At 40.0% G+C, this 27,191-nt stretch overlaps 2 protein-coding genes across 20 annotated transcripts in view; one reads left to right on the forward strand and one right to left on the reverse strand.

Annotated features, from left to right (window-relative positions):
* SLCO5A1 (solute carrier organic anion transporter family member 5A1) overlaps positions 1-18,013 on the forward strand; it is a 140,590-nt gene extending 122,577 nt beyond the window's left edge. For 2 of the 3 annotated variants that reach the window (XM_072804317.1, XM_072804316.1), the window contains 4 exons: positions 3,404-3,563; positions 5,502-5,743; positions 7,733-7,797; positions 11,819-18,013. In XM_072804317.1, the coding sequence (XP_072660418.1) occupies positions 3,404-3,563; positions 5,502-5,743; positions 7,733-7,797; positions 11,819-12,276 (925 nt within the window). In that variant the 3' untranslated portion in view covers positions 12,277-18,013. Of the gene's footprint in view, positions 1-3,403; positions 3,564-5,501; positions 5,744-7,732; positions 7,798-10,530; positions 10,598-11,818 lie in introns of all 3 variants that reach the window. The other variant, XM_072804318.1, reaches the window with a different exon arrangement.
* Positions 18,014-22,881: 4,868 nt separating this feature from the next.
* SULF1 (sulfatase 1) overlaps positions 22,882-27,191 on the reverse strand; it is a 175,995-nt gene continuing 171,685 nt past the window's right edge. For 15 of the 17 annotated variants that reach the window (XM_072804331.1, XM_072804325.1, XM_072804328.1 and 12 more), the window contains one exon: positions 22,882-25,203. In XM_072804331.1, coding sequence (XP_072660432.1) covers positions 24,383-25,203 — 821 coding nt within the window. In that variant the 3' untranslated portion in view covers positions 22,882-24,382. The remainder of the gene's footprint in view (positions 25,204-27,191) is intronic. The other 2 variants (XM_072804335.1, XM_072804339.1) reach the window with 1 other exon arrangement.

Consider the following 27,191-nt stretch of genomic DNA (forward strand, 5'->3'; position numbering starts at 1 on the left):
GAGACATGTAAGGGGAGGCAGAAAGATGGTTAAGGGGGCTCCTCTTTGATTTATGGCGGCCTGCAAAAGTATGTCAGATGGGGAAGTCTAACTATTCTTTAGGTCTTGGGGTCGGGTGATTTGACATACTTAGGTGCCCACAAGCAAGAGAGAGAGACAGAGAGAGACATTTGATTGTGTCCTTGCTTACTCAGCTGTAATGGCTCCATGGTGGACGTTATTACTTATGTTAAACCATGATATGTTTTATGATTATATGTTGCTTTAAATAAGCATTGATCCTGAAGCAATTGATTTAATAAGGATTGGGTGGAAAGCTTGCTCCTTTTCCCTTTTCTTGTTCATTTGGTCTCTCTGCGGCTGGTTTTCTTGAAGCCTCAATGATTGTGGGACACGTCATTTCATACCTTGCCTCTGAGCTAATAGGAACATCTTACTTGTGAAGCAAACTTGTCAGAAATGCTTTCGTTTATTGGAAGTGTGATGCACAGACCCTTTGCACAATGTAAGTGTAGGATGCCCTGCAGCCCATGTGCATTTTGTACCCCCATGGTGGATTCACTTCACGCTAATGAGAGGTTGCTTAGTGTTATTCAAATTTCAACACTTTTTCACTGCTAATAACCCAGCCTGTTGTCTGAAAAGTGAGTGATTGTCAAACAAGACATTATTATTCTTTAAAATTTATTTCTTTTTTAAACTCAGCACAGTGTAAAGCATTGACCATGGGTATCTTTCCTTTTTTGTGCCACTGTGGCCTTCCCCTAATGACCCTTGTGAAAGCCCACTTCTTTTCACTGCTATTTATATTTGTTGCCTGTTTTGATTTTCTTAGAGCTTTATTGTATCATCTCTTTGTTTCAGACACCATGTTCTCATGAGAAAAACAAACATACCCAACAGTAACCTGGAACAGTGCCTCTGTTTCTGGAACTCAGGAAAGCTTTTGCTTCCTGTCATCAGTGGGTTTTGAGCATCTGTTTATATTCTCTCTAGATTCCTTTCTCTTGAGTGGACATGCCCATAAAGGAGAGGTGTTTGGAATCTTGTGGTGGTCATAAATGAACTGAATCAGGCTCTTAATAAGAAATTCTTTGTAGCTTCTTAGTAGCAATAATAATAACTATATTGTATGGATTTGGAGCCTGTCATTTTTAGTGATTAAGCATGCAGACATATAAAACCTCTTTTGTTTGGTCATGGCTTCCAATGTTGCTCTTGAAGAACTAGTGAAGAGAATGGTAATGGACCCAGAACGCTTTTCATATGGTACCACTTAAAACAGCGCTAATTAGCATTATAGTGAATCTTTTGGCCTCCCTGAACCTCCATTTCATCATTTGTGGAATGTAGTAGTAGGTCTAGACTAGGTATTCTCACCCTAACCCTCAAGAACACTAAGACTTGGGTGATGAGGGTCATGTGGGGGTTTAAATTGTGCATGCATGCACAAATGTAGTCATAGGAGTTGTTGCAGATAGGGGTGGTGCGGGGTTGTTCTCTGTACTGTAGGATGTAGAAGCATCCCTGGCCCTACCCACTAGAGGCCAGTAGCACCCTCTTAGTTGTGACAAACAAAAATGTCCCCTATGGAACAAAATTGTCCCTATGGAGAATTACTGGTCTAGAATCACATTTTTTTTTAATTTTTAAAATTTTTATTTTTTAAAGATTTTAATTTATTTATTCATGAGAGACACAGAGTGAGAGAAAGGCAGAGACATAAGCAGACAGAGAAGCAGGCTCCATGCAGGGAGCCTGACATGGGGCTCAATCCCGGATCTCCAGGATCACGTCCTGGGCTGAAGGCAGGTGCTTAACTGCTGAGTTACCTGGGTGTCCCAAGAATCACATTTTTAGAAGTATACAACAAAATGATATGAATCCAAGAGTTTGTTGGCACAATTATCAAAGTTCTATGACACTTCTGTACAGTGACATAAAGAACAGAGGTTATTTCACTTTTGCCTCCTTAGAAGCCTTTCTTTTTTTTTTTTTTTTAGAAGCCTTTCTTGATAAGGTTTAAATACTGCTATGAATTTGTTCCTTTGATTAAAATTTGAGAACTCAGTTATCAAAGTGTGAAAGAGGACACAGCAAAGAGACCTTTGAACAAATAATGCTTTATGTTTATAGATTAACACATAAAGTTAGAATGAGCTATGCTACTGGAGAGGTGAATACTCAACACAGACATTTAAAAGATAGGTTCTGGCACATAACAAACATTCCAAACTATTGTTGAATGGATGGATGATGAATAGATGGACAGTTGAATGATGGATCAGCTGTTACTAACTCCTGTGGCTTTAGGAGCAGTATTTCATCAGTGACAAAAATGGTGGTTACAGAAACCAAGGAAGGAAGAGGTCACTACAGGGCCTCTTTCATTTCTTCTATGGCTTCTATGAGTCCCTCCCAGGTACCTGCCTGCCTCTGCCCTTCCACAATATTCTCTCCTCAGGTCTATATCCTTATTTCCTTTTTCTCCCTTTTATTTCTGTTGCCTGAATCGATTATATTAGAGTTTTCCATATTGTATCATTTCTTTGAATCAAACATTTACTTATTTAAGAGAGGGAGAGTATGGGGGAAGGAGCAGAGGAAGAAGGAGAGAGAGCTTTAAGCAGACTCCCCACTGAGCATGGAACCAGATGCTAAGCTCCATCTCACAACCCTGAGATCATGACCTGAGCTGAACCAAAAGTCAGACCCTTAACCGACTACGCCACCCATACATCAGGATCTTATGAGAAAACAAAATCCACCACTTTGTGAATCCGCATCTGGGCATTCTGAAGGAAGGACTGAGTTTTTCTTCTCTGGTTGTTTGAATCAAACTAATGATGTGATTTCTGATCTTTGAAAATCACTTCTGATTCATTTTCTAGGGTTGCATGTCTTTCTTTGATAATTTATTCCAGAACAATTCAAGTTTTTGCTCGAAGGAAACTGTGTTGACAACTGTGATGGGTGGATTTTGTTTGTGCCCTCCTAATGGTGTTATTGATCTGGAAAAGTATTTCCTCTCTTTTATAGTTAAAGAAATTGAGGCCTGGATTTGTTAAGACATAGAGCTTAATGTCTATAATAAGTATGGAGTTATATCGGGGTTGGAACTACTGAGCTCAGATCTGTAGCACCAAGATGGAAGGTAGGATTGAAGCAGTATAGATAATTTCATGTGAAAATATTGAATTTATAGTATCAGAAGATTGAAACATTTTTCTTTATGTTTTGTTTGAAAGTCATGATTATTATCCAGGGTGGCTACTTTACACTCCCATAGCTTTGATTTATTGGGACTAGCTTCTCTAAAATGGACAAATTACTTAACGTCGAGAACTTTCTTTAGAGTTTTATTTTAGTAAATGTTGCTCATGACCTGCTTTTTTCTCTCTAGACCTTCTCTCACCATGCCTCACAGGAACCTGACAGGAAGCTGCAATGTTAATTGTGGTTGTAAAATACACGAGTATGAGCCAGTCTGTGGATCAGATGGAATTACATACTTTAACCCTTGTCTGGCTGGCTGTGTTAACAGTGGTAATCTTAGCACTGGGGTGAGTATATTTCACAAGTTCCTGTACTGTCGTTAATCCAACATCCTGTGACGAGGACGTGTTAGGACTCATATGCTATTGCGTGGCTTCAGTCCCTCTTTTCAAGAAACTTCAGATAACCTACGAAATACATCTTGGCAAAAACCCAGAGGAAGGAAAATTATGCAATGCTATCATTTTTCTCCAGGGATGATTGGAGCATGTAGATGCAGCCCTCTCCCACTTTACGACGTTCTGTGCCAACTCAGTGAAATGTGATAAGGTTGAGTGCTAGGCCGCTCATTTCTTACTCTCCTAGGGTGCTTGCGATGCATTTGAAGGTCAAAATGACCACATTTTGTGCCAGTGGAAGAGAATAGGAGAGTACCTTCCCTGATCAGAATCTGTGAAGATGGGCAATGGCCATTTTTTATAGACTATCAGTTCAAACTTTTCTTTCTTTTTTTTTTTTAACTTTCAGAGTAAAGATATTTCTGTCAGTTTAAGAATAGGCTATTTTGAGAATTCCCTTCCCTGTGAATTATAAATAGGCTGTAATACTGTGGGAGGTTTTCATATTCTACTCAGTTCTTTACTGAGCCTGGTTTCATTCTTTGCATAAGAACAGATTGTGGGAGGCTGCTTTAATTAATAAGGTTAAGGTGCATTGGCTTGTATTGTGTGGGTGTTCAGGGATTAGACCGTTGACTGTATGTTTTGGGGTTACCATATTTGATTTCTGAGTTTTAAGCTATGGTGATAAATTGAGAAAGCCTGTTGCTGGATCCCCATTATATAATGGGTGAGCTCCAGCATGTGCCCAAGTTGAAAGAGATGAGATCTGTTCTTGGGGGCTAAGGACTTCCCTGCAAGTGAGTGAGTGAGTCCTTTAATGTACAGTCTTCGTTCTTGAAAAGAGACCAGCAGTCCCTGGAGCACAGATGGCCAAATGACCCCCCATCCTCATATTTGTTGCTACTGCTTCTCTAAGTGGCTGAGAGGTCACAATGACAGTGAGTTCAGCTGATGTCTGGTCAGTAAAAATAACAGAAGAGGCAGAAAGATTGTTTTTATTTGAAATACATTTTTAGCTCCTTGAATTAGCTGGTTTTAAATGAAACAGCCAATGATATATTCACTGGTCCTGGCCCTGGAGTCATCACAGCTGCATCCTGAATTCTCTGCATTTATTTAACAAATATTACCTTAAGTCCTACACTGTGTCCAGGCTTATGCTAGGTGCTCCAATGGGCACAAATAAGCAGAAGGCTTGGTTTCTGTTTTTGAGGGGCTTCTCTAATCCGGGAACCCAAGAATTAAACAGTGATGGAAACACCACATAATTGTGACCAAAATGAGCATATGGAATGTGAACGCTATAGAACTGAGTGTTGAAAGCTTCTTATAAAAGTTTAGGTTTAGATGATTTGGCCAGCAGACTTTGTTTGATGCACACTTTGGATCCTTACTCTTAGCAATAAGGATATATTTTCAGTTAAATATTATGCATGTTTTAAAGTTTAAATTCAATTAGCCAACATATAGAACATCATCAGTTTCAGAGGTAGAGATCAGTGGTTCATCAGTTGCATATAACACCCAGTGCTCGTTGCATCACCTGCCCTCTTTAATGCCTATCACCCAGTTACTCATCCCCTCTACCTACCTCCCCTCCAGCAACCCTCAGTTTGTTTCCCAGAGTTAAGAGTCTCTCATGGTTTGTCTCCCTCTCTGACTTCTTCTCATTCAGCTTCCCTTTCCTTCCCCTATGATCCTCTGCGCTATTTCTTATATTCCACACATGAATGAAACCATGTAATTGTCTTTCTCTGATTGACTTATTCTGCTCAGCAAAATATTATGCATATTTAAGTACTAGAGTTATTTTAGAGCTTTTAACTTTGTCTTAATTTTCCTGTGCTTTAGGTTGGCTCACAACCAATCTTTGTCTTCCCTTAGATAAGGAATTACACAGAGTGCACCTGTGTCCAAAGCCGGCAAGTGATCACTCCCCCTACAGTGGGACAGCGCGGTCAGCTCCGCGTGGTTATTGTTAAAACGTATCTCAACGAGAATGGCTATGCTGTGTCTGGGAAGTGCAAACGGGCCTGCAATACCCTTATCCCGTTCTTAATTTTTCTCTTCATCGTCACCTTCATCACAGCATGTGCCCAACCATCAGCCATCATAGTAACACTCAGGTGAGAACAGCACTCCACTTCTGGGTGGGTTACACACTCAGAATTGCCCAAGTACGCATTCCAAACTGAGACTGATATAGTAAAATGGAGAGAAAAGCCAGTTTGATTGTACAGGAAAGCGCTCAGACATTTGCTTGTTGAACTTAAGAGTTTTCCCACGTCAGGGAGGGAAAAGAAAAGAATATTGTAACTTTCATGCCCTTGAATTTTCTTTATTCAGATGGTTCTAGTCCTGTAGTTGAGTGAAACTTCTTTTGGATGCCTTTGGTTCCCAAAGTCTGCACCCTAAAGGGTTCAAGTTCGGAGCTGAAAGCTGTCACCATGTTAGCCACAAAAAGCCTGACTCCAGATGGGGCAGGAAGTCATTTAGTGAAGTTGCTAAATCTCCTGTACAGCAAAGAATGTTCTCTCCAACCTTGTAGGCAGGTAGTACTTCTAGGACCGGTGACAGTTCACGCTGGGCCTGGAGTTCAAGATGCTGATTTCATGAATTTTACTATCATATAAAATTTTGGAGTTGAACCAAGGAAAGGACAGACTGGGAGATATAATTTTTCAGTTGTTCATGCTGTGCTTTATTATATATACCTTTTGTGGTGTTTTGCTTACAAGAGAATCCAGATGTTACTTTAATGGAAGTCCTATTCAAAACATTTACAGGGGTACATTCAGATCAGAGTGTTGGCATTCACGGTAAAGGCTGCAGTGGGCAAAGGAAGAAGGCGGACAGTGCGGTGAAGGAAGAGCATGTCCACAGCAGCTTTAGGGGAGCCAGGGGAGGCAGGGTAATGAATAGTGAGGAGGAAAGGGAATTAGTTCTTATTCTTCCTGTACCCCCTCTTTGGCTCCTCAGCACCCCCCACGGCTGAGCACCTGGAGGGCACATCTGCTGGGATGTCATGCTTAGCAGGGTAGTTGGGCTCTGTTGCTTATGGTACATATTTTGACTTCTCTTCCATGGGATGCTGAGTTAGACGTTTCCCAGCCAATTCATTCCTCATCAGTATGATAACAGCATACTGTTATCAGTATGTTAACAGCATACTCCCATGGGAAGGCCTATTGGTTGATTCACTCAATTCCTCTATCAACAGATTCTTATGCATTAGGCAAACTGCTAGGAAAAGATAAGGAAGGTGCAGAAAAGATGGCAGGTGTGCCAGTCCTTGGGAAGTTGACATGCTATACCTACAGCTCAATGTGTATGGGACGGAAAGGATAGGGTACTTCATCATTAAAAAAAAATGAATCATTAATAATCTCATTCTTTAAACTTTAATTCTGCAAGAGATGTTAAATAACCCAGATCAGGGCTGCCCATGTTATAGTGCTCAAACATGGCAAATCACCAGCTGGCTTCTAACCCAAACCTTCAGAAAAGGAGCCCTTTCATCTTGACTAATTACAATTCAATAGATTCCGATCTTCCTGCCATGTGGGAATGACTTAGAGACTGTGTTTTAGGAAAAGAAGAAAAAACAAGGCGGTGTGGAGGGATTCACTCCTTTTCTAATGTTTGGTTTGTTTTTTATACTTTTTTCTGATTCTACTTCTTTCTTTAACTTTTTTCCTCTACACTTTTCCTTGAGAAATTATGGGAGTAGCTTTCAGTCTACACACCTACTGTCTGAAAAGTGTAAGCAAATAGAAAAAAAGAATGCAGTAGTTAGGATAAAATACTATATATATTTTTTTCACAGAACTGATTTTTTGGAAGCTCAGAACTACTTCTGTACCTTCAACCACGAATCTTTGGCCCTCCACCAGAATTTCCCCAGAAACAGAGTGAATCAGAGTCACTTCTGAGAACTCATTCACCAATTTAACTATATCTACAGTCTCTTTGGGCTGTTGTTAATAAATTCTAGTAAATAAATATTTTGGCACGACAGCTCTTTGGTCCCCGGCTCCGTGCTAAGCAGGCTTGATGTAACATTCATTTCCTGAGGCCAGTGTTTTAAAACATTTCTCTTTTTGCCTTCACTGTAGGTCAGTAGAAGATGAGGAGAGGCCTTTCGCGCTGGGAATGCAGTTTGTTTTATTGCGAACACTTGGTACGTTTCTGAATTTCCACACATGCCTTTTAGTTCCTCTTTATAGATGGTACATTCTCACTGTCCTTTAAAAATGGCAAGTCAATCATTTGTTACCATTAGTAGAGTAGTAGGTAGACTTTAAAGGTTAATGGCAAGGGCGCAACTTCTTTATTTTCTGATTTGCACTAGAAGCTACCCACTTCTGTCATTTGATGAAACAGAATACAACTGACTTTAGAACAGTTTCTTTTATACCATGAGCATAAACTTGGGCTAAATTCTTCCAGAGAGTTTTTGGTACAGTAAAAATTATTGAACCAAGAAATTGTAGTGGGCTATGATTCTGGCATTTTTGTTTGCTTATGCCTTTAAAACTTTTTTTTAAATTTATTTATTCATGAGAGACATGGAGAAAGAGAGAGAGAGAGAGGCAGAGACACAGGCAGAGGGAGAAGCAGGCTCCATGCAGGGAGCCCGACCTGGGACTCGATCCCAGGGCTCCAGGATCATGCCCTGAGCTGAGGATCACGCCCTGGGCTGAAGGCGGCGCTAAACCGCCGAGCCACCCGGGCTGCTCTTCTTATGCCTTTTTAACATGGAAGTGATGGAAATTGGTACTCATATTATTTGCAAAAATTTTAATTCCTTACTCCTTTACAACAATTTTGTGGGGCTGGGCAAAAAGTATACCTATCAAGTTTTCTGAGAAAAGAAATTAAAAATTCTGAAAAGAACAAAGAAAGATCCCCAAATTGATACATAGGGAGTCTCCTTTATTTAATAACAAGAGAAGCTCATTAGCACTGTCAGTATGTTGCGAGTTCATTAGGATGTGAAGAACGTTGTTCTGATTTTGACAAACACCACATTACTCTGTGGCGTTTTGGGACAATGCATGGAAAATACCATGTGAAGTAGCCCATTGCCTTGATCAGTTTTAATGTATTTTTTTAATTGACTGCCCCATCATCAAGTATAGTTTTTCTTTTGCAAGTAAGAGTCTCATTTTCTTCAGCTTTGTTTCTCCCACTAATCAGTATCATTGTCCACAGGACAAAAAAAAGGGTTTTTTTTTTTTTTTTTTTTTTTTTTTTTTACTTAAATTTTTAATTTACATTTTGGAGGATGAAACACTTTAAAATTATATCATCGGACCCTCTGAAACATTAATCTTCTTTGGAATTCTCAATTTGTTATTATGTTGTGGTTGATGGCTCAGCCCAGAGTAGGGACTTCCCAATGATCCTCAGAGGCTTCTAGTTGCATTGAATGGGTTGCTTGTTTTTTTGGTACTGATAAAACTTTGAAGGTCCCATTTTTCTTTTTTTTTTTAAAGAAAATATTTTCTTTATACAAAATATATATGTGTATATACACTTTTTATATACATATATATACACATATACTTTTATATGCATATACTTTTGTATATACATATATACAAAAATATATATACAGTGGTGTTGATTGAGGGATTATTTCTGATGTTGAAACATTGAAAACAGTGAAATGGTCAACACTATAGAGGATTGACTGAATTAATTATGCATCATCTGGATGATTGAATACCTTGCAGCCACTACAAATGAGACTTTAAAAGGAAAAAGTTAGGGGATCCCTGGGTAGCTCCGCAGTTTAGCACCTGCCTTTGGTCCAGGGCACGCTGGAGTCCTGGGATGGAGTCCCACGTCGGGCTCCCGGCATGGAGCCTGCTTCTCCCTCTTCTGTGTCTCTGCCTCTCTCTCTCTCTCCCCCCTGTGTCTATCATAAATAAATAAATAAATAAATAAATAATCTTAATAAAAGGAAAGGAAAAAGATATAATGAGAAAAGGCTTACAAGATGACATTGAGTGAAAAAAAACAGAAAACAAAGCTATATTCAGATCAGATTCGGGAATGGACAAACATACACATAAATGGTATTTATAGTCTAATTCTATGATTAAAGAAAAAAAAACATAGCCAGGGGTGCTTCATCTGCCCAGTTGGACTCTTGATCTTGGGGTTGTGGGTTCGGGCCCCATGTTGTGTATGGAGGTTATTTAAAAATAAATCTTGAAACAAAACATAAATCAATCAATCAAAAAATAGCCCTAACAATAAATATAAATAGTTAAGAAAGACACCCACCTATTAAAAACAGTTGACTCAAAGTGAGAAGTTTCTCGATGCTTTCATCGGTGTCCATCGAAAGATGAATGGATAAAGAAGATGTGGTATATATACACAATGGAATATTACTCAGCTATTAGAAATGACAAATACCCACCATTTGCTTTGACGTGGATGGAACTGTAGGGTATTATGCTGAGTGAAGTAAGTCAATCGGAGAAGGACAATCATTATATGGTTTCACTCATATGGGGAATATAAAAAATAGTGAAAGAAATTATAGGGGAAAGGAGAGAAAATGAGTGGGAAAAACCAGAGATGGTGACAAAACATGAGAGACTCCTAACTCTGGGAAATGAACAAGGGATAGTGGAAGGGGAGGTGGGCATGGGGGTGGGGTGACTGGGTGATGGGCACTGATGGGGGCACTTGACGGGATGAGCACTGGGTGTTATACTATATGTTGGCAAATCGAACTCCAATAAAGAAATATGCATAAAAAATGAAGGTCCCATTTTTCAAAGCCAGCTGGTTAAAGGAAATTCTGATATGCTTTGATTTAGTTAAGAAGCTTCCTTATACTTCCTGTTGAAAACTAAAAAGTTGTTTTCAAGGAAGGAAATTTGTTTCACTAAAGGGTCGTGGCTCTGCCTATCTTTGATGCCATGGAGTTGGGGTGACTTCATATGGAATTGGAGGTAAAGGTAAGTCAACAGAGGGATGTTGCAGTGTCAGGAATAAGTGGAAGGAGTACATTTCAGGTTAATTAATTCAAAGTTGACTTAAATTCTGTTGATTATGAAAAACTATAGTTGGGCCCACAAGCCAATTTCCATTTCCTAAAATTCCAAAGCAAATAGAGTTTTTTAGTAATGTTAAATTTTAATTGTAGCGAACATACCTCATTTTAAATGAATACAACATATTTAAAAATATATCACCTGGGCTCTTAGCCCACTATCTTCCCTTTCTTCCTCTCTTCTCTCTTTTCTTTCTCCTTTTCTCCCTCATTCCTTCCCATCACTTCCTTTTATAAACTCTTATTGAGGATCCACAGGCTGTCCTGATGGGTCCTTGGGATGGAAGGAATAAAAAGCATGGTCTCTGCCATCAAGGAACTATGGGTGACAAACCTGTAAACACTTTCAACGCTATGTGATAGTTGATACAATGGAGATTTGCAAAATGCAGTTGGAATATTAGTGGCACCTGAGTGAGTGAGGAATTTAAAGGAGGGGTAGATAATTGCAAGGTGAACAATTTGGGGATGGGGAAACATTTCAGTAAAGGGAGTAACATACGGTGAAGGAAGTCTACTTGGGTAGACTTTCTTTCTTATGGGAGTAAAGAAATGTCTATCTCATAGCCCAAACAATGAAGCTACTACTTATCACAGATGTTTCACAAGCTTCAAAGATGAATTTTATGCCTTAATTATTTCTATGTGCCGAATGTCTTTATGCAGTTTGCCATTTGATGTGGTTTCTGACTTATGGGGGGCAGTTTTTTCCCCATATTCTTCCTGCACCCAAGGACTAGAACCCAACCCATCGGATCTAAGTGTACTGAATTTTAGTGGTTGATGAAGGGTGCCTCTTGAGTATTCCATGACAAAATCTGATTTTTTAAGTTTAAAAGGATTGCCTAATTGAATTTTTAGCAATAGACATTTTTATAATCTTAAAAATCAATAATGTATTCTGACTGGGTTGCAAATTAGAAGATTTAAAGTATTTATAACTTAGCATTTTTATAATAAATATATTATGATAAGATGTGACATATTTAAAACAGTCAAGTAACACAAGAAAACCACTGCCCTCAACTGGTTTTAGAGCCAATAAGCACCTTGCTAATTTGCAAATCTGTTTTCTCTTTTAAGAGAAGCTAAATATTTTTCTTTTCCTTTTTCTCTGCAACTCTAGCATACATTCCTACTCCAATTTACTTTGGAGCAGTTATTGACACCACCTGCATGCTCTGGCAACAGGAATGTGGAGTGCAAGGCTCTTGCTGGGAGTACAACGTGACATCATTTCGTTTTGTCTATTTTGGTTTGGCGGCTGGCCTCAAATTTGTTGGCTTTATTTTTATTTTTCTGGCCTGGTACTCCATTAAATACAAGGAGGACGAGCTGCAGAGGCAGAGGTGGAGAGAATTCCCTCTGAGCACTGTGAGCGAGATGGTGGGCCACACCGACAACGCCGATAAGTATGCCCGGACTAGATCTTGTCCAGCTTTCAGCAGCCAGGGGGATTTCCATGAAGAGACTGGTCTGCAGAAAGGGATCCAATACACAGCACAGACCTATCCGGGGCCCTTCCCCGAAGCAATAAGCTCCTCCCCAGACCCGGGGCTGGAAGAAAGCCCTACTGCCATGTAGCCTCCCTCTTGAAGCTTGAAAATGGAAGACTTTAGTTTTGTTGGTTGAGTTGAATATGGCAACTTAAGAAACACCCGTGCCTTCTTTTCTTTCTTTCTTTCTTTTTTTAACCTCTAAAGACAAAATCCTCAAACCAACAAAACTCAGTATACACAGCCACCATCGATTGAGGGCTGGATACCTCAACAAGACTGGGAGCCTTCACCCCCTCTCCCCCACTTCTCTCCAAGAAAGAGGAGTTGAGATATATTTGTTACCATTTCCACTATGTTAATTTAATGCTCATGCTCCAGTGTGGTATAAGGCTGAGAGGTGCCTGGTTAACAAAATCACAGGAAGTGTAATGGTGGTACATGTCATTAGCATACACTCCAAACAGAGGTGAGCTTGACCATGACTTTGCATTTACAAATCCAAGTTTTTAGATATGAACACCTACTGTGAGTTCTGCTACAAAGCACAAATGAATTTGCCTCAACTATGCAATTTTGATTGGGAAAAATGTAAGTGCAGCATGTTACTTTTTCTTTCAAGAGACTAAAGCAGATACGTTTTGAAAAGAGGACAAGAAACTTTCCCTGAAGTACTGTTAATAGCATTTTAAGCCATAGCAGAGTCATAAATCAGGTAGAATTTTTTAAATGCTTCAAAGGAATCATGGATAGTGTGATAAAAGGAACAGCTACTTTATTTCATAAGACACATTCTCTTTTAGTCTGTCAGCTCCATCATAAGGTAAGGAGTCTGCTGACTTGTAAATCTGATAGTTTGAAGATAAACTCCAGTATTCTTTTGCCAGGGGCTTTAAAACCAGTGTGCTAAATAATATGACTAGAACTTAATTTGAGATGCCTCATAAGGAGAGAAACTTGATGGCTTTCTCATCCAAAGAAAAAATGCTGCAGAAATTCTTTTAGCTCTATGGGCCCACACAAGGGTAGTTGAGAGTTGTAACCTTGACACTCAATAGCTGGAAAAAGAAATTCCACAGAGGTAAGATTGAGTCCCATCTGATCATTTTAAGTTATATGCCTGGAAACCCTAGCAGATCTGTATTGTTTTCTTTTTTACGTACAGAAAATTGCTGTGGCTGCCCCCCGAAGTTGAGTAATTAAATCAGGAAAGCTATACCTGTGATATGAAAATCACTTTGCATACAGGAGGAGGGAGGTCTGTGAGCTATGAGAGTATGATCCTAAGTCATGATTGAAAATTATTTAAAATCAACTTGTCTGTTGTACTGAATTCTACTTTATCGGAGTTAGAATGATTTTACATCTGTTAGCCTTCCCACAGCGATTCTGAAAGAGGATTTTTCTGTTCCTAAAGGCTCTTTTGGTTCATGATCCATAATCCTTGTCAGTTCCTCCCAGCACATCACGTTGACTTAGGTACCACACAGAGTGCTTTCTACATGGTTCTTTCATTCTTTTTTTTTTTTATTTATTTATTCATGAGACAGAGAGAGAGAGAGAGAGAGAGAGAGCCAGAGACACAGGCAGAGGGAGAAGCAGGCTCCATGCAGGGAGCCTGATGTGGGACTCGATCCTGGGCCCTAGGATCACGCTCTGGGCCGAAGGCAGATGCTCAACCGCTGAGCCACCCAGGTGTCCCTCTACATGGTTCTTAAGGTAGATGCTTCCCAACAGCTCTGTGGCCTGATAGCAGGTTAACTCATGGGATCTGGCTGCTCAGAACAAGAATCTTGGCAACCCAGACTTAAGAGGGACCTTAGCTTCCAAATGCCAATATAATTGTGAATGGTTTCTGCCAAGGAACCTATGCTTGTGTAGGGGCTAATCTGGGAAATGATTTCCTTGGCTGACTTCCAGTCTTCAACGGGGGGAAGGGATTGACCGAACTGTCCCATGATTCAGGCTCTTTGCCCTTCCTCCTTGGAGGTACTGGTGGAGCTGTATGATTGCTTGTGGGTACCAGGTCGCCTTCCTCTCTACTGAAGAACGGTATTGTCAGATGGCCCTTTTGGGTACATGCAGTTTGTGGAGAGGGTTAGCACTGTTAGACTGAATGATGTCTGTAAAGGGCGGAGCCAGTGGTCTCAGGTGACAAGGGCTTCCCTTTGACCATTCTCATTTGTCTGAGTCATAAGTAAGCTGTTGCCTTTAATTATCTGGGTGTCTGTTCCGCCTGGCTCCGCGTGGTATATTTTGAAGGTCTTCAGAGAATATTGCTGATTAACTTAGTGTCTACTCTGGTGCCTTAGGGTTCCCTTTTACTCTCTATGGGAGATCTTTGATCCTTTAGACCCTTTAGAAAGTTTCCTTTTGTGTTGGAGCTAAAGGTATACAGGTTGGGGAGAGGTGATATTTTTTTAATTCTTTCCTCATTGCTAAGGAACTGCATTGAAAGAATTTGGATGGGATTAGCACTTTTTTTTTTTTTTTAAGCTAAGATTGTATGTTCCAACACTCTTAGAATCTCTCTCTTCTTGGTAGTATATTTTGAAAAGGAGCTGCTCTCAGAATTCCAAGGTAGGAAGTGACTGACTCTTTGGGTATAATTAGACAGTCCTTTGAACACTCATCCATCTAGTTCAGCAACCATTGACCAGTTCTCTATCAGGTACTATTTTAACCAATTACCCTCTGCTGCTCTATGAGATTCTTTAGGTTGACTGGCCAGAATTCCAAGAAATTGGCCTGAATTGTACACCACAATATTAATATTGTACTTCCTCAAGTATGTGATACTTATAAATAGCGGGTGTATCATTAATGTGTTGTTGGTTAATGTAGAATAAGTAGTATAAATCACAGAAGACTGAGGTTTTAGAATATGTACCAATTAAGAATTGTCCCCAAAATGCTTCAGGTCCTCTTAGCATCCTTGGAATATTACATAGTCAACTAAAGTAACTATTTGGCAAATGGCACCATTTAACTGTAGATATGAGGTTCTTCTATGTTTGTTACTTTATAGTCACAGCCCCTATTATAAGTTTAATTCCCACTTTCTATGAACTTAGGCTTCTAATCGTTTTGGAAAAAGGTCACCTTGTTTTTTTTTATCAGCTCTGTAGATTAATGTATTATTTGGCTTTAATATGCAAATATAATATCCACGAGTCTAGCCTATTAATTTAGAAACTCCCCAGGGAGAGGTGGGTGGTTGGAGCACATTTTTTGTTATCTTCATTAGTATGAGATCCTTATCCTTTGCAAGGAGATTTAATTCTTGAAAACATTCAGAAGTCATTCAGAACTGAGGTGAGGGGGGGAATAAAGAGGAGCAGAGAAGAAATAAATTAGCTCTTGTGGAGTGTTGATTCAGAATTTTGTCAAGTACTTAATATACATCATTTATTTTAATACTGTTAACCTGCAAGATAACTATTTTTATCGTTTTTTTTTTTTAAGAGATCATGAAAACAGGCTCACAGAGATAAAGAGATTTATTTAGGATTATGCAGAGTGGCCAAATCAGGGTTCAGGTTTCTATCTCCATCACTCGTTTCTTACTCTATATAAATGCCTATAATGGTTTAGGTTAACAAAGACAAGTGTGATTATAATTTAGTAAGGTATAGCATTTCATTTGTTGATGTGTTACTGTTCCTGAAGAGTAGAGAAGTTATTATTCCTTTGTGTAGAATAGAAAAAAATCTGCAGGAAGCATCAAAATTTAATGTTTAGATTTTCAAGGTAAATTTACATTTATTTAGCTAAGTGTTATATTCAAAATTATCATAACATACCTCAAGTATTTATTTATAGTTCATATTTAATATAGAACAAATCAATTTTGATGTTAGCATTGAGTCTCAGAACTTCTGAAATGAATCATGAGGAAATGTGGTTCAGATTTATTGAATCTGAGCTTTGGGGATTTTAAGTGTGTTCTTTCTTTTTCTTTTCTGCCTCTTTCAGAATGTTAACATTTCCATTAATTTTTAGTGACTATGGGTTTAAAGTTTCCTAATAAAAGTTTGAAATGAACATATACAAAGTGTTACATGTTAAATGAACATATACAAAATGTTACATGCTCCACACCAAACAACTGGCTGGATTGTTACCGTCAGTAGCTGGGAGCCTGCTCTTGGAAGTGCAGCCATCAGAGGAGGAGGAAGTAGTGGCAGTCTTGCATTTTCACCAACTACCAGGAAAATTCTTCCTCCGTCTGCAATTCCTGTTTGCATTCTTTGGTGGACTTGGGAGCCAGAAAGTTTCTTTTTGGGGACTGTTTTGCATCAACCAAAGAGCAGCTGTGTAGTATTTGAAGCATGGACCTGAAGCATTTGTGGAAATTCTCCAGTGTGCCCAGGAGCAGTAGGAAAGCCCAAGTCCAGGGGGTAACCAATTATACTTTTAATGTGTGTGGACTTCAAACTTCTTAAATGGCACAGAAACATGAGTATAACCATCACTAAATAGGTGCATATGGAGTATTCTAGAGTATCTAGTAGCAGATAGATACCAAAACACTGTATGATCCCAGAATTGCCTAGACTACAGGTTTGCTAATTCTGTTCTACAGACCACTAGGTAGCCTCTACACATTATTTGTAGTTCCTCTTTCCTGATATGGAAGAGCATGCCATGGCTGGCAGGCGAAGGTTGTAGCCTGTGCACTTTATCTTTTTTGTTTTCTCTCTTTTCCTCATCTTCCTGGATGCTGCTGGCTGTGTCTGTTGCAGACTTCTTGCTTCATTGGAATCAGATCTGTGTATGTTTGAACAGGTTATTTTAAACACTTCATTTTTACTCGGCCCTAAGAAGGGTCAAATATGATGAAAACCCTCCTTGGGTATTTGCTTGTGCAACATAAAACAAAAAAATGCCTCGGTGCTAAAAGTATTTGATGATGCATGTCACCACAAAAATGCGCCACTGAATTTACAGTGTTTCACTGATAAAGGACTGCATGTGCTTTGCTTTTGGAGATCTAGAGAACTTCCCAGAAAACAAGCACTCATTACTCTTGTGACCAGTTAATCCATGAACTTTCCGCTGCAAAGATGAAGACCCTAAGGGGGCATACCTTTTCTATGGAAAGCTCAGCGTTTTTGATATTTCTTTTAGCAAGAATAATCAGATGCTAAAAATAATTTCAAGGGGGGGGGATATTTCACATAATCTTTTCTTATTTATTCTCCAAAAACCTGACACCCTTATAAGGTGTTTTTAATAATTGGGGTTTGGGAGGTGTTGTCTTTTTCTGGTATTCTATTACATATTAAAATCAGAGGAGAAAATATCCAAAACTAAAGTAATTGCAGGGACGTATTAAACCAAAGGGATGAACATAAGGTGTTTAAATTTTGTATCTAGAAATGAAAAATAAGAATAATTGATAAGACTTTATAGTGGGCATTTTTCTTGAAATACATACCTCTGCCCCAAACCCCAAATGTTAATTTAGAAGCATGAAATAGGCAGGTCAGCCTCTAACTCTTTAGTTAAAGGAGATGTAATACTGTGTCAAACTGGCATTAGGATCCTGGTGGAGTGTGTGTTCGGTGTGTGTGTTTTGTGTGAAAGTGTGTCGGTAATGAAAGGCCGTTTTGAGTTGTTGCATAAAGGAGTTTGATTTTGTGATTTTTACAATGAATATTTATTTGGAAAACTCTTAGGGTAATTTAAAAGATGTTTAATTTCCTTGTGTTTGATGAAATCTATCGCCAATGTACTAATAAACCTTGGTTTACAACATCTTGAATACTTGATCATTGAAAATTAAGAAAAAAAAAAGAATAAAGTGTGTTGGATTGAAATTAGTTTGTCTCTGAGATCTCTTCTGATGGATAGCAGAGTTTTCTAAGGCATCCAAAACTTTTGGGTGAGAGGCGGAGGGAGGCAAAGAGCTACGGAAATAACAGCATGACTCATGGACTAGAGCACAAAGTGGTTATTTTTAGAACCTTGCCTTGAGCACTCCATAGGTGTAAAGCAGGGCAATTGATTTCCATTTCTCACTCAGCCACCCCTCCTGCACAGCTAAACTAAAGGGTCACAGTGGCCCAAGATACAGGAGTAGTTACTGGGGCAGGGGAGGGCGGGTGGTGTGTGCACACATCTGTGCTGGATAAATGCTTAGTTTCCTCCATGGCTTTGTGCATTCGTTGTGGGAGCCATTTATACAAAGGGCAAATAGTACCCTCTTCCCCAGTCTACCTTCTCTTCATCTGTGTGTGTAATTGAGGCAACTTAGAGATTTCTCTTGAATCTCTTAGATACCCTACACGTTTGAGGGAGAGGTGAATCATTCTGGATATTGGGCTTTTTTGAAATAGACGCACAGGAGAATTGCTTTTTAAGAAACGAGGAGAGAGGAAAGGTTATGAATGTGACTGCTCATCTTCCTTGCATTAGCCCCAGACTTGGTACAATCGCAGCAAAGAGCTGTTTTTAAGAGCTGTTAAAAAGCATCCAGTTCTGGGGGTGGAGAGCGCCAAGAATCCTCTTTAATTGCACAAAGTCATTGGAAAACCAGGAGATCGATATTTGGTGCTCACTTTTGTATTTAAACGTCAAAGTTTGATGCACTTCCAACTCATAATACCAATATACATCAGTAGAAAGCTAAAACCCTCCCTTGGTCTTCTGGAATGGCTAAGATCCGAGGTACCAAAGAGAGAGCAAGCCTGCATGGATCAAGTTGCTCTAGATGTGTTCTTATCCAAATGATAGTGCTGCTACTTCCGAAATCAATGAAGTGGCCGCTTTGCCAGGGGTGGTTCCTGGCTGGAAGTAGGGATGTCATTAGTTGCAATAGAGTGACACCTAATGGTCACCATGGAAATCACATGCTTTACTGATCTCTCATCCCTTTTCTTTCCTGGGCTTGAGCTGCATGGGGCTTTTATGTGGCCAGATTCATATTAGGGTGGCAACGACACCTCCTCTTCCATTGAAACCCATTAATAATCAGATCAGTCCCACTCTGGCTCTGTCACCTGTGCCGTTGGGACTGGAGGTACATAGGGGAACGGGGAAGAGGACTGGGGGTTGAAGACACAGATTCTGAATTCCTGAGTGTGGGGAAGCACACCTGTGTAGGGCCAGAAATTCAGAACAGAGGGTAGATTACCTTTGCCCACTGCTTGTATTTGCTAGCAGAAAAGTGAGGCAGCTCAGCACAAAAGACCTCACCATCCATAGCTCCCTTTGTCCACAAACACTCTGCAGTACTTTCCCTGATATCTGGGAGCAGGGGCTCCCTCATCTCAACAGGAAATATCTGCTTTTTTGAAAGTCACTGTCTCTGCTTACTTTATACAGTAGTGAGCTCACTATGAGGCCCCAGGTACTGTGCAGGCGAAGTCCTCAGCATCAACGACACAACTCAGAGGAAGGTGAGTGTATGAGCAATAGTTGCATTAGGTAGGTTTCTTGGTCAGAAATGGGGGCAAATGACAAGGTGATGAACGTGGCCGGTCATTTTCACTCCACTGGCCTCAGACCAGGTATAACATCAGTGTTTTCTTACTTGCAGGAAAGTAAAATAAAAATGGTAGAGATACTGTGTCCAGGGGGTGGGAGTTGAGGGAAGTATATGTGGCAAGAGAAGGTGAAGTTTGATAAGGCAAAAGGGAAAACAAAATATGGGAATTGAAGGACAGATGAGCCCTTTACTGTTGGAGGTGGGGACTTCAGACCTGGGAGGGTGGCGCTAATCCAGCAGGAGCTGGTGGGGACAGGAGATGGAGAGGACCAGATGGGTGAATGGAAGGCTGGAGCTTCTGGTGAGCAGCGTGGTGTTAAAAATCACCGAACATATCTGAGCGGGAGGCTGAGGTGAGCTGTGTGGTGAAAGACAGCAAGTGTGGGCTCTAGTAGAGTTGGAGCTGGAAGGGGAGAGGCTTCGGGTGCTATTACAGCTTTCTCAGCAACTTCTAGAAGAGGTCATGAGGGCTTAAATGAACCAGGGAGGTGGACCACGCTGAGGTTATTAGTTGCTCTAAGATCTTTTGTTTTCTATTAAAATGAATTTTGAAAATATTTTCCAAATAAATTTTGGAAATACCAAGGGAATAGATTTGAAAATATCAAGCAGAATTGGGTTAACTTGGGGAATTGAGGACCTTCTTATAATGGAGATCATCTTAGCTCTAAAGCAAGTTCTGAAAAATAGGCATTTAAAAATATTTTTTTATTATTTTATTTTTTTAAAGATTTATTTATTTATTCATGAGAGACACAGAAAGAGGCAGAGACACATGCAGAGGGAGAAGCAGGCTCCCCACAGGGAGCCTGATGTGGGACTCGATTCCTGAACTCCGAGATCACGCCCTGGACCAAAGGCAGACACTTAACCAGTGAGCCACCCAGGTGTCCCTAAAAATCTTTTTTTAGAAGGGCAACATGTTTAGGTACATTTGCCATGGGATGAGAGTGTTAAGTATTCATTCTTGGGATCCCTGGGTGGTGCAGCGGTTTGGCACCTGCCTTTGGCCCAGGGCGCGATCCTGGAGACCCGGGATCGAATCCCACGTCGGGCTTCCGGTGCATGGAGCCTGCTTCTCCCTCTGCCTGTGTCTCTGCCTCTCTCTCTCTCTCACTGTGTGACTATCATAAATAAATAAAAAATTAAAAAAAAAAAGTATTCATTCTTTCTCTCTTAACCAAAAACCCTGCAGATAGGGTTACTTTTTAAAAGAAGGTTGGGAGGAGCCTCAGATATTATTTAGTTTGGATATGACAAGTAGGGTTTTTTTTTTTAAGACTTTTATTTATTTGAGAGAGAGCGCATGAGCTGAGGGAGAGGCAGAGACAGGGAGAAGCAGGATCCCCTGATGAGTGGGGAGCCCAATGCGGGATTCAATCTCAGGACCCTCAGGATCATGACCTGAGCTGAAGGCAGACACTCAACCATCTGAGCTACCCATGTGCCCATGGCAAGTAGGTTTATGTCTCACACTCCAAAACCAACTCAGCAGTGTAGCTGGCTGTACTGAGAAGGAATCTAAGGGTGCAGGTGCTCTGGCGTCATGGAGGAGTGTCCTCATGCATTAGGCATGTCTCCCCTAGGCACATTTTAGAAAAAGAAAGCACTTACGTGTTGTATTTGTCCCCCTTGATTTACACCTCTAATTTTACAGTCAAGAAGAGGTTTTGTGACTTTCCCCACTTTATATAGATAGTAAAATTTAGAATTCGTGTCCATTGTTCTTTCCACTACTCTTTACCACATGGGGTTTCACTATGGCCTCTCCCTTCCCTGACCTGGTCTGTGTGTGTGTGTGTGTGTGTGTGTGTGTGTGTGTAAGTGGAGAAAATGGAGGGGCTGGCCCTGCCTCTGGTAAGTTTGTGGGAAGTGGGCAGTTGGGCAATCAGCTGAGCTCTCTGGGCATCATCTCCTCAGAGATCGAACACAGTCCATTGGCTAGCCAGTTTCTAAGCACTCTTCAGCAACTGAAAGTCTTGTTCGTGCCCTTTGCACATTGTAGGTACTCCATAAGTAGTTACTGAATTGTACTTAAAATAGGATTTTCTCCAGGATAGCAACATTTGGCCTACTCCCATTTTGTAGGAGAGGAACAAGGAGGGAGGCAAATGATGTGCCTTTGGTCAACAGCAGTATCTCAAACTCTTCTCTTGATTAAACTGTGGTGTTACAGGCTGAATTATGTCCCCTCAAAAGTCAGATATTGAAGCCCTAACCCCTAGTGTGACTGTATTTGGAGAGAGGGCCTTTAAAGAGGTAATTAAAGTTAAATGATGTCATAAGGTGGGCCCTAATTTGATATGACCGTCTTCTTACGAAGACATGCCAGGGATGAAAATGTGCAGAGAAGGTGGCCACCCGAAAGCCAAGAAGAGCGGCCTCAGAAGAAATCAAAGCCTCTTGGTCTTGGACTTCCAGCCTCCAGAACAGGGAGAAGGTAAATGTCTGTTGTTGAAGCCACTCAGCCTGTGGAATTTTGTTACGGCGGCCCTTGCAAACTCATGGATGGTTTCCTAAATTATCCCAGGGCCGGGTTAGCAGATCTCAAAAAGCCCTTTGCTTTTGTTTCTTCCCCCTTTACTATTATCCTTTCAGGCTCTGGACATTTTACAGATTGTCAGCCCCTCTACTTGAAGAAGAGAAAGCTCTTCAGGAAATCTGGAGCCAAGGGAAGTATATGGCATTTGTCAGTCAGGAGAAACTGAGGTGTTATTGGAGGATGGTTAGGTCTTTGCTCAAGCAAAGTCCATGGTTCTGTCCCCAATGAACTGAAACTTCCTTCAGTGGACCTGTCCTCTTGCTTTTGAAAAACTCCAATTTGTGCTGCCCAGAGCCAGCTATATAATTTGTTGGGCTGGTGAAAATGAGGAAAGGTGGGATTTCTTGTTCAAAAGTCATTAAAGATGTCAGGATGGCTACAGTAGAGGATTAAACCAAGCACTGGCTCTGTGCAACTGCCCAGGTGACATAGCGGGGAAGCCACTCCTGTGCTGCCTTTGCCACATCCTACCTGAAGCAAGGAGGCAAATCCACAATGAAATCATTAATCTGAGCGCGTTCTGTAACACACTGACTTTGGGGTGATTTTACAAATGTGGCTAATATTCCTTCATGTCGATTGAGATCAGGACTCAATTTTACTTGCAAAGAATGGGTGTATAGCACAAAAACTTGGTAAGCTCATTTCTCTGAAACAGGTAAAGTTTAAACACCTTTTATTTCAAGAAATAATTGCTTCTAGACTTTCCCGAAGCCAGAATTGTTCTATAAAAGTATCACAGAATATTACACAAGATTAAAAAACACAGTATGCTTCCTAATAACTTGAAACCTTTTTACAAAGCACATCATTCATGACCATAAATATGTTTCTTCTGTCATTCAGCTGGTGACACACACATCTGATAAAGAGCTAGTTAATTTTAACATATGTACAGAGTCTATGATAAAGACTTAAAGTTATCAAAGATTCACCTATAACATTAAACTTTCTTTAAAAAGAGTTTACCTTAAACACTTAAAGAAAACATAATTTACCTATGCATTTGAATGATCTAAAAATAAAAAGAAAATCATGGTTAAGCGAAAAAAAACCTTCTTGGGAAGTTGGCTAGGGTACTGATAACTCTCCATGAGGTAATCCTTTTGCTGGTATTTAAAAATCTAATACATAACAAGAATATTTTCAAGAATACGGAATTTCAAAAGCAGTCTTGAATTATGCCTTAAAAAAAAACCCAGAACGTGGTGAAGGCCTTAAAAATAATCATATAACACATATGGTGTGTTTAAAATATGAAACATTCATGAGTTTGTTTAATTGAAAAAGATTTCTTATATAAATTCAAAACTAAGCATATTTTCTCAGCACTTGACCTTATTAGCCAGGTCAAGAAAACAAAGATGAAAAAAAAAGTCTTCAGTCCTTTTATCCTGCTAATAAAATAATAAAATTTAGCAATCTGAAGCATATGATGAACACTGAGGCTAGGCACAGAGAGAGCAGGCAATCTTTGTTTTGTCGATTTATTTATTTTTACTGCCAACATCGTTAGCCATGCCTTTCTGCTAATCAATTTTAGCAAGTCGAGGAAAACGCATGCAATATTTTCTGGCAAAAGCATATGCTGAACAATATGTGATCCATACTGTGTGCCATTCTTGGGGTCTACTTTCTGTGGTCACACTGAGAGCAGCAGTGAGACTATGAAAAGCCTATGGGAAGAGAAAAAAAAAGACTAACCAAATAGACATGGCATTTTGATCTCAAAATGCAAAATCATTGGACATGATGGCACTGAAAATCCCAGTGGTTAAAAAAGGAATCAAAACCACATTATGCAGGCAGTGGAAAGTGTGTCAAAAGACTCATGGAGGACGTCAAGTTTTAGAAACTTAGTACAATCCTAGCCATCTTGACTGGATAGTATTTGTATAGGCACATCCCTATAACTTTCGAAAGATAATACTGTTTTAGTCTCCCCCAAACAAGCACACCCAGATCAACTTTCCTTTCTATTCTTGACAAATAGTTAATTAACAACCCCGAGTCCCTGTGTGCCTACTGCTCACGCGCGTGCTAACTTCTGCACCTGTGTACCTACGGTAGCTTGGAGTGTGGGCTGTTGTGATTGCCTGTATTAGTTTACTAATAAAAAGTTAAAAAAATACTATGTTTAGGGTAAGGTAACAATTTCAGCTAGTCAGAGGAGAGTGGAAAGGAGGCACTGCCTTCCAGACTCTGTAAGCTCCCCATCTTGTGGTTCTTCACCTTGTTCAACATCCTTTTCTCGCTGCTGGAGTTGGGAGGCTGCTCCACGGCCGCCGTATTGATGGTCTGATGAACAGAATCAACGTCAGAATGCACAGGAAGGTGCAGCTGATCTTCAAAAACATCTTCTCCTGGACCACCACGCTGGGGAAGTTCTTTGTGCTGCCTGCTACCGGGCTGCGGCCGGGGCCTGGGCTTGAGCACCAGCTCTGTGAGGCCATTGCCACTGAAATCGGTTTCAAGATGATTTCTCTCTTCGTGCTCCAGCCATTTTTCAGTTTTATGATTTCTCCAGTGTTCAGAATTCAAACGACTAACTTCTGGAATGTCGTTATTCCATTCAAGTTTCGTCTCTGGACTGAATGTTGGTTGGTTCAAATGCAGGGTTCGAAGGTCAGCTGGCAAGGTCAAATGAGGCGCTTCCCCAACCAGACGACTCGGGTCTTCATCTGACTCAGCGGAGGCCGTCTCTGCTGGCACAGAGAGCTCAGCAGATCCAGCCAGGAACCCATCACTTTGAGCATTTTTAGTCTTATTTGTTTTATTTTGCTCATGGCGGCTGTTCAGCAGTGCAAATACTCTATCTACATCCTTCAAGTAATTAGTCCAGTCAACCAGACTAAGTGTATAGTTTTGTCTGTACTCATAGACACTTGCATTCACACTGTATAAATCCTCTAGACCTTGCCAGTTGACATCTGTGGTGTGGCTGGGCAGATTAACCTTCCCATCCATCCCATAACTGTCCTCTGTGGAAAGAGAGATGAAGATGGATCATTAGTGGAGAAAGTACTTCCTACTTATCAGACAAGCAACTTACATTGTTTTTAACAGCACAGATCGACTTGAAATACAACACTAAAAAGCATTTTCCCCTAGTAATTTATTATCAGGGAGTGGACTTAGGTTACAGAAGTGATCGAACAGTAACAAAAAATTGGAAAGAGGCTCATACAAGCACAAACCTCTATGATGAGGCACAGCTGGTACTGGAAATGCATGGCATCATCAGTCAGGAGGTTTATGTTTTACCCCCCGCTCAACTCAAGTCAACTTTCCAGCCAGGACATCATGTGAGTGAGGCAATCTGAGTCTTTGTCCCTCATCTGTGGGACAAAATGTGGGAATAGTTGTGCGATAGAACTTTACTACCTACAGGGTCGCCGGGTGAATGATAAATTTGAAAGTGTTTTGAGAAAAAATAAATAAAAAATAAAAAGAAACAATAAAGAGTAAAAAAAAAAGTGTTTTAACGTAATATTAAAGTTAATTTCAGACATTTTATGTAAGACATTTAATGCAAGACATTTTTATGCTCCTTGGCACTCAGCATAAAAATAAATGTGAATGCAATTATACTCTTCAGATCTAATGCTTGCATCCATTTCTTTGATTTTGTTGTGGCCTTGAAAGTTCTATGCTCTAGGTAAGTCAGTCTTTGAATGGTTTTCACAGTGTACAAAGAACACACCAGCTTTCTCTCTCTCAGATCTTTCTACATCACCACGGTAACTATAGTCCTGCAGAAAACAGCATCTTTCCCCTTGCTGTGTCCAAGTGCCACTTAGAAAGAGGCAGCCTGGATTAATGTGATGAACTACCCACAAAGCAACACAGATCAGCAGGAAGAATAAGTAAAACTATACAACACCCACACTCTCGGTAAACTAGAAGATAAAAAATCATGTAATCTTCAAACCACCTGTAAGTAAAAAAATGAAAAAGAAAGAAAGAAAAAGTTAATACCAAATCTCAACAGAGCCGTAACGTCACACTTTGGGTACGAGCCCTGGAAAAATGGTATAGACAAGAGAAGAAGGATATGAAGTGGCAGCCAAGAACTGAGTTGAAGCCATCGCTGGAAAGAACGTCAACCTGAAGTAGAAAAGACTGTAACAGGAAGAGACTCAGAAATGGGCATGAATCGAGGTGGTAGTCTAAAAGGCACTGCTTCAGGGAGAAAAGGACACAGAGCAAGAAGAAACATCCTTTGGAAACTGGGTGAGTAAGGTAGAGGACAGCAGAAGGGGGGAGGGATTTCATATCCTGTAAAGGAAAAAGAAAAATTTGGAAGACACACAACCTCCCTCTCACCCCCAAATAATAATAAAATAAAATAGTAAAAAAGAAAGTATATTTGGTTACATCCACTAGAAAGGATCATATTAAACTAGAAATCTCATAAATACTTGAATCCATGAAATTAATAAAGGTAGCCTCAATCTATACACAATTGTTACAAAAGAAAATAGAAAATAAGAATAACAAAATCTATTATCTTATGAAAATGCCAGATGTCCTACCAAAATAAACCATAAAGTGAAGGAAATCACAATACAAAATTGCCAAGTAAATTAAATGCTTTCAATCATGCACCCCAGGATGTGAAAACCATCTTAAATCAGAAATTAAAGTTTGAAAAAAAAATTAAAGTCTGAATCAACGATCTCACAACCATCCAAATCTTCTTCAAGTATCAAGGCTACAGAAGAACAGTTCTAAAACTAAATGTAAGAAGGCAGGGAATACTATACATATTGGCTCTCTTGAATAGTCTTCATTCAACCAAGAAATCATTGGAGAAACTTCAGCAAAAGGATTGAATGTGAACATTTAATGTACTTATCAGATTTAGGAGTACAATGAAGGTAGGAGATGGGTCGAAAGATAATATATACATTTTATATGACAAAGTAAAAATAATGTAACTAGAAATGGGAGGAAAGATAGAAAAGCT

Source organism: Canis lupus, chromosome 28, assembly GCF_048164855.1.
Source record: "Canis lupus baileyi chromosome 28, mCanLup2.hap1, whole genome shotgun sequence".
NCBI lineage: Eukaryota > Metazoa > Chordata > Mammalia > Carnivora > Canidae > Canis > Canis lupus.